The 15,199-nt window shown below is 35.2% G+C and overlaps 1 protein-coding gene across 3 annotated transcripts in view; it reads left to right on the top strand.

Annotated features, from left to right (window-relative positions):
- Window positions 1-15,199, top strand: part of TTBK2 (tau tubulin kinase 2) — a 140,129-nt gene that overhangs the window by 78,853 nt on the left and 46,077 nt on the right. For all 3 annotated transcript variants that reach the window (XM_053665863.1, XM_037161671.2, XM_037161672.2), the window contains 3 exons: window positions 8,446-8,511; window positions 12,643-12,735; window positions 13,407-13,532. In XM_053665863.1, coding sequence (XP_053521838.1) covers window positions 8,446-8,511; window positions 12,643-12,735; window positions 13,407-13,532 — 285 coding nt within the window. The remainder of the gene's footprint in view (window positions 1-8,445; window positions 8,512-12,642; window positions 12,736-13,406; window positions 13,533-15,199) is intronic.

Raw genomic sequence — 15,199 nt, 5'->3', positions numbered from 1 at the left:
TTCATTTAGTTTGAAGTTGCTATTATATTGGTCTTTACAGCCCTAGACAAACTCTGTTCTTAATTTTGCATTAACCAGACCCTTGCTTTTTTCCTCTTATCTGTAGACCTAAGGGGAGTTGTTTTGGAGTATAGAACAGATTCAGGGAGCTTTGTAAAATTGAGTTGAATTTCTATTTGCTTAAAGACCTCAATCTCCATGCTCCCCTGGTTTAAAGCATGCCCCAGTTTCCTTAGCCCTTCAGCTGGCATCTCACATTGGCCCTTTGCATCTAAACTCTTGGAATACCATGTTTTCTTCTTCTTGATCATTCAGCTGAAACTTCCAGTGCCTAGGGCTGTAGTGACCTAATTAAGAACAATATTAAAAGTCTTTTTCTCTGTTACCTTTCCAGAATTTCAAATACTTTATTTTCACTGGAGGAAATAAGTTTTATTACAAAGTTATCTGTGTCATTTTTCCCCCTGAATCCCCTTCCTCTGATTAGCAGTAAATCAGGGCTCATGCCAAGAGTCCTTCCCTTCTTCTTCTACATTTATTCTTCTAGGAACTGATTCTATCTCTAACATCCATACCCTTCTTCACATTCATACTGCTTCTGTCCTTGTACAGGTCTCCTGATTTCTTGTTTGGCTTATTAAAATAGCCACACATTGGTCTCCCTACCTTCTTCCAATCTAGTCTTTATACTTCCAGCAGAGTAAACATGTCAAGCACTTTCATAATCATAATCACTTTACTACTTAAAATTTTTTGATGAATTCTATTTGACTGCACATTATAAACTAAACAACTTAATATTGCATTCAAGGCCATCCTTAATCTGATTTCAACCTATTTTTCCATTATTTCTTCTTGCCATTTGCTCCAGTCATACCAAATTCTTTTGCCTAACACACTAATTTCCTCCCTTTTAGCATTGTTCATTGTATTCTTTTTACTTAAAATACATTTCCTTCTTCCTTGTAGTTCTACCAGTTCTTTCGGGCCCAATATACTTTTTCAAGAGATAATACTGTATTTATATTTTGCAAAAATAAAAGAATTTAAAATTCATCAAAATTTAACACTTGTGTCCTGAACCAGATGGTTTCATGGGTGAATTATACCAAACATTTAAAGAAGAACTAACTCCTGTCTTTCTCAAACTATTCCAAAAAATTCAAAAACAGGAAAGACTCCCAAACTCCTTTTACAAGGCCCAGTTATTGTAGTTCCCAAGTAAAGACACAACAAAGAAAGAAAGCTACAGGCCAATATCTCCAATGAACATAGATGCTAAAATTTTCAGCCAGATATTGGCAATCTGGATCCAGTGATACATTAAAAAGATTATAAATGCATGATCAAGTGGGGTTCATCCCAGGGATGCAAGGATGGTACGATATTTGCAAATCAGTAAACATAATATATCACATAAAATTGAGAGGAATCACTTGATCAGTAGATGACAATTCAGTAGGTGCTGAAAAAGCATTTGATTTTTTCAGCACCAATTTATAATAAAAAACACTCAGCAAAGTGGGAATAGAAAGAGCACACCTCAACATAATAAAGGCCATATATGAGAAACCTACTGCCAACATCATACTCAAAGGGCAGAAACTAAAAGCTTTAACCCTAAGATCAGGAACAAGGCAAGGTTGTTCACTTTCACCACTCTGATTCAACATAGTACTGGGAGTCTTAGTTACAGTGATCAGATAAGAAAAAGAAAGAAAAGCCATCCAAATTGGAAGGAGGAAGGAAAACTCATTATTCGCACATGATATGATAGTGTACACAGAGAACCCTATAGTCTCCACCAAAAAGCTACTAGATCTAATAAGTGAATTTAGCAAAATAGCAGATAAAAGTCAATATTCAGAAATCGATGGCACTTTAGAGCATTAACAGTGAACTATCAGAAAGAGAAACTAAGAAAAAAATCCCATTTACTATAGCAACAAGAAAAAGAAAGTACCTGGGAATAAATTTAACCAAGGAGGTAAAGTACCTGTACTCAGAAAACTATAGAACACTGAAGAAAGAAACTGAGGAAGATACAAATTAATGGAAACATATACCATGTTCATGGATTGGAATAATTAGTATCATTTAAATGTCCACACTACCCAAAGCAACTTATAGATTCAACACAATTCTTATTTAAATACCGATAGACCTGGCTGGTGTAGTTCAGTGGATTGAGCGCAGGCACGCAAAGTAAAGGGTTGCTGGTTCGATTCCCAGTCAGGGAACATGCCTGGGTTGCAAGCTAGGTCCTCAGTAGGGGGCACAGGAGAGACAACCACACATTAGTGTATCTCTCCCTCTTTTTCTTCCTCTCTTTCCTTTTCTAAAAAATAAATCTTTTTTTAAAATACCAATGGTCTATTTCACAGATCTAGAACAGATATTTCAAAAATGTATATGGAACAAAAAATGACCCTGAATAGTCTCAGCAATCTTGAGAAAGAACAAAGTAGGAGGGATCACAATACCTGATAAGAAATTATACTACAAGACCACTGTAATCAAAACAGTCTTGGACTTGGCATAAGAACAGACATATAAATCAATGGAACAGAATAGAGGGCCCAGAAATATACTCATGTCTCTATGGTCAGTTAATACTTGACAAAGGAAGCATGAGCATACAATGGAGTAAAAATATCTTCAGTATTGGGAGAACTCAACTGGTACATCCACCCCCCAAACACAAGAAAGAAACTAGACCACCAACTTACACTATACATCAGAATAAACTCAAAATGGATAAAGTACTTAAGTTGTGATACCATAAAAGTCCTAGAGGAAATCATAGGCAATAAAATATCAGATATCCCATATAGCCATATTTTTGCCAGTATATCTCCTAGGCAAGGGAAATGAAGAAATAAATGGGATTATGTCAAATTAAAAAACTTCTGCAAAGAAATCATCATCAAAATGAAGAGGGAACTGACTGTATGGGAGAACATATTTGCCAATGATACTTCTGATAAGGGTTTAATTTCTAAAATATATAAAGAAAGTGTACAGCTCAACACCAGGAAGACAAACAGTTCAATTAAAAAAATGGGTAAAGGACCTGAATAGACACTTCTCCAAGGATGACATACAAATGACCCATAAACATATGAAAAGATATTCATCATCTCTAGCCATCAGAGAGATGCAGATTAAAACCACAATGAGATATCACTTCACACCCATCAGAATGGCCATCATTAATAAATCAACAAAGAACAAGTGCTGGTGAGGATGTGGAGAAAAGGGAACCCTAGTGCACTGTTGGTGGGAATGCAGACTGGTACAGCCACTGTGGAAAATAGTATGGAATTTGCTCAAAAAATTAAAAATAGAACTGCCTTTTGACCCAGCACTTGTGCTGCTGGGACCATACCCTTAGAGTTTGAATCACCGACTCAAAAGAACTTAAGCACCCCTATGTTCATTGCATTGCTATTTATAATTGCCAAGTGCTAAAAATAGCCTAAGTGTCCATCAGTGAATGAGTATATCAAAAAACTGGTACATTTGCACAGCAGAATATTAGGCAGCAGAAGAAGGAATTCCTACTACCATTTGCCATAGTATGGATGGAACTGGAGAGTATTGTGCTAAATGAAATAAGCCAGTTGGTTAAAGACAAATAGCATATGGTCTCACCTATAAGAGGAACCTAATAAATGAAATAAACTAATGAGCAAAATAGAACCAGAGGCATGGAAACATGGAACAGACTGTAAGCTGCCGGAAGGGAGGGGGAGAGGGGAATAATTATGGAAAGAAGGGGAAGGGACTATTCAAAGAACATACATGAATTACCCGTGGACATGGAGAACAGTGTTGGGATTGACTGTGGGAGTGGGGCATGAGCTGGCTGGAGGAGGGCCAAAGGGGGAAAATTGGGACAGTCATAATAACAATAAAAATTTTTTTTTAAATTAATATTTGAAGGTGGGCTGGGATGGGAGTAAAAAACAAAACTATACTTGAACAATAATTAAATAAATTTTAAAAAATTAACACTTGTGCCCTTTGAAAGACACTGTTAAGAAATTGAAAAATCAACTAACAGACTTGGAAAAATATTTGCAAAACACATCTGATAAAGGACTATATATCCATAATCTATAAACAACTCTCACAACTCAGGAATTTAAAAAAAATGGAAATGAGCAAAAGTTTTGGATAGACATTCTATGAAAGAAGAGATGCTACAGGTGGCAAATAAGTGTATTAACAAATGCTGAGCACCTTTAGTTATCAGGAAAAATGCAAATTAAAACTATAGTGAGGTACTACTACATAGTAATTAGAATGGTTAAACCTTTAAAAAAAAAAAAAAAAGACCCAGACAATTCTAAGGGTAGTGACAGACAGGGGTTGTCAGAGACTGGGAATGGAGGGGAAGGGGTTAATAACAAAGCGTGTTAAAGGACACTTGGAGCCATAGAAATGGTCTATATTTTATTTTTTTCTTTAAGACTTTATTTATTTATGTTTAGGAAGAGGGGAAGGGAGGGAGAAAGAGAGGGAGAGAAACATCGATCAGTTGCTCTCACACATCCCCTACTGGGGACCTGGCCCATAACCCAGGCATGTGCCTGACCAGAAATTGAACCTGCAGGCTTCCAGTTCGCAGGTCACCGGTGCTCAAACCACTGAACCACACCAGTCAGGGCAAAATAATCTGTATTTTGATTGCAGAGGTTGCTACATGACTATATAAGGTCTGTCCAGAAGGTATCCAGATATGTGATACAAAAAGAGACATTTATTTAAGAAGATAGATGGTACAAGAACATTGTACATAAGACAATGACGCATCACTCCCCTTCACAGTAGGCACCTTGGGACCTCACACAGTTCTCCCAATTGCCATCAGCTGCCCCATTGTATTTTCCTGAATCTCATCAATGGTCTGAAATCTTTTCCCTTTCAAAGGTGATTTTAGTTTGGGGAAAAGCCAAGAGTCACAGGGTGCCAAATCTAGGCTTAGGAGGGCTGAGTCACATGGGTGGTTTGATGTTTCACCCAAAACTGCACGAGATGTGATTCATGAGCAGGCCTGTTATCGTGATGAAGCTGCCAATCACTAGTTTCCCATATCTGCTGCCTTCTCAATCATCTGAATAGTTTCCATGGAGGAATGTTCATGCTTAATGCAAAATTTAATGCATATTCATTGCTTTACTTGCTAAGTCATTTTGAATGCAATGGCCACACAGTGCACATGCTGACTCAAGGGCATCTGCCGTCCCCACTGACTAGTACAGTGAAGTCATCATGGTTCACACGTCACTCCAATCCACTCTCTCCGGCTACCAGGTTACATCGATGTCACGCAAAACATTCTTTTTACATTAACAATGGCTGGACTTTTTCCAGACAGACCTTGTATATCTTTGTGAAAGCTCAGAGAGCTCTGTATACCTAAGTATGAATTTTAATGTATATAAAACTGTGCTTTAATAAATTTGACTTTAGAAAAATTAAAAGGTAAACAGTGAAACATCTCTATTTCACCCCTATTCCAAATTCCCTTATTCCTGTTTGCTTTTATCCCTCACTCCTTCTTTAGGTAATTTTATTGCTATTAGTTTCTTAATATATTCTTCTAGAATTTCTTTATGCATATATAATAAATATGAATTTATATTCTCATTTCTTTTCTACTTAAAAGGTAGCATGATGTACATTCCTCACGTTGTATTCAGTTATCAGTGTATCTAGTTCTTTCCATATCAGAATACAGAAATTCTTCCTTTTTTGCAGCCATAAAGTATATTCCATTATATGAATGTACTGTAATTTATTTAATCAGTCCCCTATTGATGAACATTTGGGTTACTTACAGTCTTTTGCTATCACAAACACTAATGTAGTGAATGAACTTGTACATGCATTATTTTTACATATATGCTAGTATATCTGTATAAATTTCTAGAAGTGAAATTGCTGGGTCAAAAACAATGTTATTTTGATAGCTGTCAGCTGAAGTGCCATCAGTTAGGGAAGTTTCAAGAGATCGCCTGTGTCAAGGTCCAGTTAAAAGTTGCCTGATTCTTAAAACTTTTCCTTTTTACATAGGACTTTTCCTTCTTCCTTTCCACCAAATGGAACTAATCCTTACCACTCCTAGACTTTTGTAGCTCATTGTACTTTGCTAATGGTGTTCAGTCTAATCTGTTTTGAATTACAGTTATTTGTGTATGTTAACTGTTTGCCCCAGTTGGTTGAGTAATATTTCAACCTTTTCAGTGGCAGAAGCAAGGTCAGAGCCAGGCCAGGGATACTCCTAACTGGAAAGCTTCCTGGGCTTATATTGGCTAGAACCCATCAGGGGAAAGTCTGGGTGCCCAATTAATCATGGACTTAGATGCAGAGTGTGATAATACATCTGGGTATTTTCATCCTAACAGTTATTGAAATAAAAATACTTGGGTGATACTACATGTTACAAAAACATTTTTGTGTTACTGAAGACTCTTGTGAACTAATGAATAAAAGTACAACCTCTGAAATGTTATTTAGTGAAAAGGGCTTTGACATATATCCTCTTACACATTTTTCTTCTAGAAAGAAATCTCCATCCTCAGAGTTTTATCAGTCAGAGTGAGAATATTAGATATTCCTGTTAGTCATGATGTTTTAGGAAAATATTGAGATTTGACTATGATTTTCCATGAATGGCAACTAAGAAAATGTATTTAAATACATTTTGCAATGTATTTAAATACATTGCAAAATTTTTTGATTATTGAGACTTGGCATTAAATACAAAGAAATATTTTTGGTATAGTTAAATCTTAAAAATTAAAGGGGAAGAGACAATTTTATGAAAGAAGAAATAGACAACTAATTTGAATAGATTAAACATGGATGAACAAACAGGAATAATATACAGAATATTTATCTTATAGCATATGACCAAACAATTCTGATAACTAAAGATTTTTTAAATTTGTTATACACTTTTTCTGACTATAAAAGTGATGCATGTTAATTGAGGATAATTTAAAATTACTGAAAACAGATAAATTCTACCAGTGAAATTATTGGCTGTGATCATTTTCAAATTTGTCAGTTTTCATAGTAAGCTATTATTGTGCCACTGATGAATCTTTAGGTTACTGACTTGGTCCTTGTGAAGCAGTAGAGTGGAAACAGTGTATGATTTCAAGTCAAAAGACCTTGGCTGATGTCTGGTTTTATCACCTGCTAATTCTGTGTCCTCAGACAAGTTTACTTACCTCTCAGAACCTGTTTCTATGTCTGTAAAATGAGCAAGACAAAGACCCTGCCATTACAGAGGTTATATTCTGATGGAAGAAGACAGGCAGTGAACAAGTGAAAATATAAATAGAATTAATTTTTAGTAGTGAAGGCTGTTACGAGAAAAAAATGAAGCACAGTAAAAGAATAAAGTGGCATTGCATGGGTAGGTAGTATTTTTGATAAATATAAGTAAGGAATATTTCTCTGAAGAACTGACATTTGAGCAGAAGAGCTAGCCATTGGGGGCAGTAATTGCGCTTGCTAGTCTCTTCATTGGGATAAATCACAAATAAGTCCATTTTGGAATGAGGCCAGTGCCAGGTCATAGAATGTCTTCTAGGCGAAGTAAAAAAAGTTTGTACTTTTTATTCTAAATTGATCTGAGAACTGAAATCCTGTGTTTTTCATATTTGGATTTATTCCCAGTACCTGGGACATAATAAATACTCATTAACTTGAACTTATGAATACATGAATTGCGTGCGTATATAAGGAAGGATACTAGTTGCCACCATCTTTGAGTTGCGTTTGAATGAAATAACTAAGGCACGAAGAGGTTGGCATCTTAGATTACTTAGAGATTTCTCATGCTCTTAATACACTTACTTGTAACTAAAACCTGAATATTGGTGTATATACTGTGATGCTTGGCATGATTCTGCGTATATGAAAGCATTTAATGGTTTTTAATATACAGAGTTTGTTATAAATGCCACTTTATTTTAAAATGTAGATAGAATCATTGATAACTAAAATGTTATTGTTGTTTTAACATGCTCTCTGGTTTTCTTTTAATTTTAATTAAACAATAAATTTATTTTTATTTATTGTTAATACTGTTACAGATGCCCCCCATTTTTCCCTTTTGCCCCCTCCACCCAGGCCCCACTCACCCCACCCCCTGGTCTTCGCCACATTTTTGTCTGCATCCATGGGCTCTGCGTATATGTTCTTTGGCTAATCTCTTCAGTCCTCCCGCAACCTGTGCCCCTCTGAGATGTCAGTCTGTTCCATGTATTCATGATTTTGAATTTTTATAATTTCACAGTAAAAAGTTAGAGTTTAAATAGTGTTTTATTGTGACAATAATGTACATTTCTCACATCTTTATGGGCTCAAGTATACTGAATCTTCTGCTATTTGAAGCTCATTTATTATTTCTTGTTTTCATTGTAGCCTCGAGCTGTGGCAGGTTTTAGAGGGACAGTTCGTTATGCATCAATCAATGCTCATCGGAACAGAGTAGGTATCTGAACTAGAGTCATATCTATATAAGCATGCTGATGGCTTGAATTGGGTATCATTAAAGTGCAAAGATGTGGGAAGTGCCTTGGAGCAGAGGGAGAGACATAATACTACATGGTAAGGTATAGTGGGTAGCAGGTGTGTGCAACTGCATCGAAAGTAAAATTGGATTTGCCAGAAAAGAGAATAATGAACTCTGTATATGGGAATCTTGTGTCCTTAATAGGTGTAAGTATTAATGGATTTAATATAGAATCTTGAAGAAATAAAACATTTGTATTCTATTTCTAGAAGTTATTTGGGCATATCATACTATCAATACCTAATGAAATGTGGGGGGTCATTAATTTGTGAAAATTCATCTAATCTGTGATAACTCTATCAGATCTTTGTTTTCATGAAGATCTCAAGTGCAGACAATTTAAAAATTTTAAAAATCCCCCCTCCTTTTTTAAAATTTGGCCATTTTGTTAGTTTCATCTTTTTGTTCTACTGATTTTTTTCCTTAACCTAAAAATTATGAGTAGAAAAGATGAGTATTTTATAGGTTCTCAATCCTTGAATTTGTTTGGATAGAGTTGAGAAATTTAACAAGTTATTCCCTATGAAAATAAAGGTAAGTCTTTCTGATCTTTTGTTACCTTAGTTTTGTTTTGTGACGCCAAAATTGCTTTACTGAAAATTTGACTAATGCTAAATGTATTAGGAAGAGTATGCTGAGGTCTTATATGTTATATTCCAGTTAATTTGGTTTCTTATAATGTGATTGTAAATTGGAAATACGAAAAATATTTTTATCAGTAGGTAGCACTCTGGCAAGCATTTTAGCTCATTTGGTTTAATTCAGTGTAGCTTTATTTTATAGCATCTAACCTTGAAAATAAAGTACTCTTATTTTCCAGATAGTCTTACAAAATTTTATAAGTATTAGGCTTCATAATTAAATCTATTCAAGATTTATGTCAACTTCAGATCTTTGATATACGACATTCTTTTTGAGATAATATAAACATGTTCAGAAATCATAATAGCTCTGTAAGCATTTCCAAAGTTGCTAGTAGAAAGAGATTATATATGTATTATATATAATACATGAGATTATATATAAAATGTATATGTATATATATTTTTTAATTTGAAGAGGAGAGATGTCTACTAAAAGCATCCCAGCACAGAGTGCTCTGAAAGTTACTCTGTTAACTTGCCTATTTGTTATCCATGTGGTCTTGGAACCAAGAGGAACCTGGTAGAGTGTAGCAGTGGTCCCTGCTATACACTATCTTTTTGGCTCCCGACTCAGCTGAGTAGAATGCTTAATACCACTTCACAATGCTTGTCAGTTTATGTGGTGGTATGGGAGTGCAACTAGTGAAACCTTCACAGGCGCTTGTGTAATTTAAAAAGATTTCCCAGATAATTCTGATACGCTTCTTTATTCCATACTCTGCAATCCTGATTTGGTAATTTCTAAGTATAATACACTTGATTTCTGAGTGGAGATGTGTGGAGGAGGGGTTGGTACCTTAACTTTTAACATGAATAAATCCCAAACAAAACAAGGACTCTTTAGCACACCTGAACTCTGTTCATTTCATCTTACTATTGTCTTACATTTTAATCCTTTGTTCATACTTGTTTTATCTCAGTATGTTGAAGAAATTACTGTTTTCTGGTTGCTATTGAGAAGATCATTGTCCATTTAATTGTTGTTATCTTATATATAATTTTTTACTTTTCTTTCCCTACTTTTGATATTTACTTTTGTCTTGGGTATCCTGCAGATGCATTCAGATGTGCTTAGGTGTGGATGCGATTCTGTTCTGTTTGGGAGTCATGTGAACATTCTGATCTGAACATTCGTGTTTCTATGATTCTGGAAAATTCTCAGGCATTACTTTTTTAAATACTGCCTTTCCCTTTTTCTCTGTCTTTTTCTCTCTTTTTTTGTATATTTTATTGATTATGCTATTATGGTTCCATTTTTTCCACCCCTTTATGCCCCTCTGCCCTGCCACCCCCCACTCTGCACCATCCCCCCCATGCTCCCACTTAGTTCATGTCCCTGGGTCACACATATAAGTTCTTTGGCTTCTCCATTTTCTATACTATTCTTAACTTCCCCCTGTCTATTTTATGCCTACCAATGAAGTTTCTTATTCCCTGTACCTTTTCCTCCCATTCTCCCCTTCCCCACTGATAACCCTCCGTGTGATCTCCATTTCTGTGAATCTGTTCCTGTTCTAGTTGTTTGCTTAGTTTGTTTTTGTTTTTGTTTTCTTAGGTTCGGTGGTTGATAGCTATGAATTTGTTGTCATTTTACTGTTCATATTTTTCATCTTCTTTTTCTTAGATAAGTTCCTTTAACATTACATATAATAAGGGCTTGGTGATGATGAACTCCTTTAACTTATCTGGGAAGCACTTTTTATCTTCCCTTTTATTCTAAATGATAGCTCTGTTGGATAGAGCAATCTTGGATGTAGGTTCTTGCCTTTCATGACTTGGAATACTTCTTTATAGCCCCTTCTTGCCTGTAAGGTTTCTTTTGAGAAATCAGCTGATAGTCTTATGGGGACTCCTTTGTAGGTAACTGTCTCCTTTTCTGTTGCTGCTTCTAAAATTCTCTCCTTATCTTTAATCTTGGGTGATGTAATTATGATGTGTCTTGGTGTTTCTGGTTTTTTTCACATCTGCAAATTGATATATGTTAGACCTTTTTATTCTGTCCTCTGTGCCTCTTAAGTTCACTCTCAGATTTCCTAATTCTTTATGTCTCTGTGTTGCATTCTAGAGAATTGCTCTAGATCTGTCTTCCATTCATCAGTTCTTTTTTCTGCTCTTCGATCAGCTTTTCAACCTATCCATTGAGTTTTTAATTTTTATAATTGTATGATTTATTTCTGGAGTTTTTGGTGAGGAGTGGTCTCTTTCCAAATCTAATTGGTCTTCCTATCTTTTTGGATAAAATGTGGTTCCTTTTTCATGACATTTTTATTTTAACATTTTCTTATTTTCTATTCTTTATCCTATTATTGTATCCCTGAAATTTTTGAGTATCTAATTCTGTCATTATAGTTTGCCTTGTTATTAACCTATGATAGCCTACTTTCTAATTGCACATAATGAACTTTTATTTGCTGGGCCTCATAGAAGTCCTGAATTTAAGAGTATTTTTGTCTTGAGAGGATTTTCATTTGCATCTATCATCAGAGTCACACAGAAAATACTTCATTCCTGGGATTGGTTGGCTAGACCACAAAAGTGTTGTAAATTTAAACACCAAATCTGAGTGAGAGGTAGGCCTGCAGTAACACATTCTCAGGGCAAATTCTTTTTTCCTCTCTGTTTATTCCTTGATAATGGTTCAGTTCTACAGGAAAATGTTGTAGTATAATGTAGACACCAAATGTTGCACTACAGACAGCCCTCTGAGGGTCTACCTGTGTGGTGATGGTAGGGGGAGTTGTTCAGTTACGGCCTTCTTGTGTAAGCTCAGAGCTTTTATATCTGTCCCCTCCCTGACTGATAAAACTGGTTGATAAAGCCTATGACAGACAGCTCTACAACAGCCAAACCTGAGCTTTGGCATCAGCTGGCTTCGATTCTTTCCAGCTTTCCTTTAATTTTGGCTCTATTTCTCTTACTTTTTTTTTAATTGTGGTAAAAATGCATATTAAACTTACCATCTTAACCATTTTAAGTGTGCGATGGATAGTGTTAGTTATATTCACATTTTTGTGACACAGGTTTCTAGAACTTTTTCACTTTGCAACACTATAACTCTGTATGAACTAAACCCTAATTTCCCATCTCCCTTCCCTGAGCCCTTAGCAGCTACCTTCTCTTACTTCTTACTGAATTCATTTATTAAATAATAGGCTCTTAATTATATTTTCAGAATTTCTGGGTTTGGGGGTATTCTTTGTATCAAAGTTCTTCAGTACATCTATTCTGCCATGTATATTGCTATTAGCTGTGTAGATATATAGTTATCAGATAATTTGTGGGAAATATATTTAAATTTGTAGGCCTTATTATAAGATGAAACATGATGATTAGGCCTTAGACAATAATAAACGCAGAAGGAGTGGTAATACCATGTGATTGAATCTTGTTTTGCTTATGAAGGAAATGGGAAGACATGATGACCTTTGGTCCTTATTCTACATGCTGGTGGAGTTTGTGGTTGGTCAACTGCCGTGGAGAAAAATAAAGGACAAGGTAATTTTGGAAATGGGAAAGTCAGTTTGGGGTAGGGGAAGGAATAAAAATTTCTCCTTGTTAGGCACTTTTGTTGAAAATATATTTACATGTAAGAATTGAAATTTACAAGCATTTTAACTATATCATATCCAATATGTATGTTTTTTCTCTATATAAGCTGTTAGGGATCTAGTTAGTTTTTACTACTATTTCTGTATACACAGAAATAGATACTAATTTTAGTACAGTTATTCTGATTTGATTTCTAGTCCTCTCTCTTAGTTTTTATTTTCACTAGTTCTCTTTCTTCTTTTTTTTATAAATCAATGAAAGTCTTAATTTTATTTGTCACATTATATTGTTTGATTTGAAAACTGTAAACAGTGGTGTTGATAATGAACCATAGACCAGATTTAATATCAGCTTTTTCTTTGGGGGATCTACTGATTTACTGATGTAGAACTCTGTTACCCTTTGACTCTGCATTAGAGTCCTTCTCTTCCACCCTACCCCCACCAACTTTAAAGCAGTGTGCATTAAGCTATTAGTATGAACTCAATTTTTGCCTTATACTTTATTATGCATGATCTCATTCCCCAATACATACCCTTGAGACTGTTACTGAGAGGCTCTTACTGTGTAGCTGCTCAGAGAAATTGATTTTGGTTCCATTTCCCTTTTCTTCCCAGGAGCAAGTAGGCTCTATTAAGGAGAGGTATGAACACAGGCTTATGTTGAAACATCTCCCTCCAGAATTTAACATCTTTCTGGACCACATCTCCTCTTTGGATTATTTTACAAAACCAGACTATCAGGTAATCATGTTTGTGAATTCTGTGGGCCAATTATTCTCTTTCATCACTTATTGTAGCTTTTGAGGGTGTCGTAAATGACTGTGGGAGGTCCCTAGAATAATACTATTTTAATACATTCTGAGGAATATGGTGAAATAAACTGATGATGGCAGTGCCTTTGTGTATGTTTCCTTCCTTCTGGATAAACATACTTCATTAGAGTTTTAGGTTTGTTCATCATGCAACAGATTTTATTGTTTTTACTGTGATTCATTTTACTCTTCCTGCTGGTATAGAACTGCTGATAGTTCAGATTATGTAAATCCTATAGCTAATGTTGACCAGAAGGAAATGTTCAGCTAGCTAATGCATCTGCTGAGGGCTCGAGGGCTGCATATCATATATTAATATGCTGTGGGACAACAGTCAGTGAAGATTGTTGGCTTCATTTTGTCTGTCTTAAGAGAATCATTTCCTTAGAGCATCAGTTAATGAGGCTGTATAAGGGTTGTCCAGGTTTACCACAAATTGCATTCCTAACCCAGCCCTCTCTATATTTCAGAAATTCTATTGTATTGGACTCAGGGAAAACTTGGTCAGAGCTTCATGCAAAATACTCACTCCCACTGAAAACTTATGTGAAGCCACACATAGATTAATAATCATCATCATAATAATATACTAGTGTATAATTTTTATCTATGAAGGATAACACATAGACAGACTTTATTGCCTGTTAATGGAAGTTTTATATTCTAAAGTGTCAGTGTTGCCTTGTCAGAATACTAAGAGCACCCATAGCACAGTGATCTTATTTGCATATAGTAACTATTTCTGTGTGAAATTGCGGCTTTTGTGTAAAATATAAACAAGATATAAAGCAGAGAGAAAACATACAACCTTGAATCCTTAGAGATTTCAGTGGGTGAGCTTGTCTTCTCCTATATGGCTGTTTGTGTTATAAACTATATATAGTCTAACAAATGTAGAAAATACATTCATTGTATATGAGTCATTTTGGAATATGTTCTTATATTTATATTTCACATGTATTTTCTGAAATGCAGAGAGTTCGCATTACTTGCAATAAAATAATGAAATTATACCTGTAAGACTAGATTCTGGAAGAACTGAAGATGTTTCAAGTTTCCCATCTTGGGTGTTGATCATTTTTTTTATTGACTAAGTTTGCCTAGCAGCTTAAAAGTTAAGCATAGCAAAATTTTTTTCACATTCTCCACTTAAGAATACTATCATATTCACCAGCTAAACTTGAAACCTCAACCTATCATTAATTTAGTTTAAACTAACACATTATTGTTCTCATTGTCTTTTGTTTGCATAATCACATGGTAACATAACAAAGTACAATGATACCTCGGTACTCATTCTAGAACTTGTAATGAGTGCCTAAACTGACAGTACCAAGCAAGAGATGAGTGATGAAGCATTTTCTCTTGCTGGGTAGCATCGTGACTCCTACAAGTTTTAGGAAGTGCAGTGAGTCCCAAGCAAGTGCCAAGTGCTCAAACATTTTTTCTCGTCACAATGCAACAAGTATAGGGTTTGATGAGTTCTGAATCTGACGAGTACTGAGGCATGACTGTGTAGTGATTTCCCAGTTTTTGGAGGAGAGAGAGTAGGCATAACATTTTTTTGTTTCACAGATTCTGTAAATAATATTTCTT

Source organism: Artibeus jamaicensis, unplaced genomic scaffold (assembly GCF_021234435.1).
Source record: "Artibeus jamaicensis isolate MK-2021 breed Jamaican fruit bat unplaced genomic scaffold, CSHL_Jam_final contig_1132, whole genome shotgun sequence".
NCBI lineage: Eukaryota > Metazoa > Chordata > Mammalia > Chiroptera > Phyllostomidae > Artibeus > Artibeus jamaicensis.
This window is presented reverse-complemented; position numbering and strand designations above follow the sequence as displayed.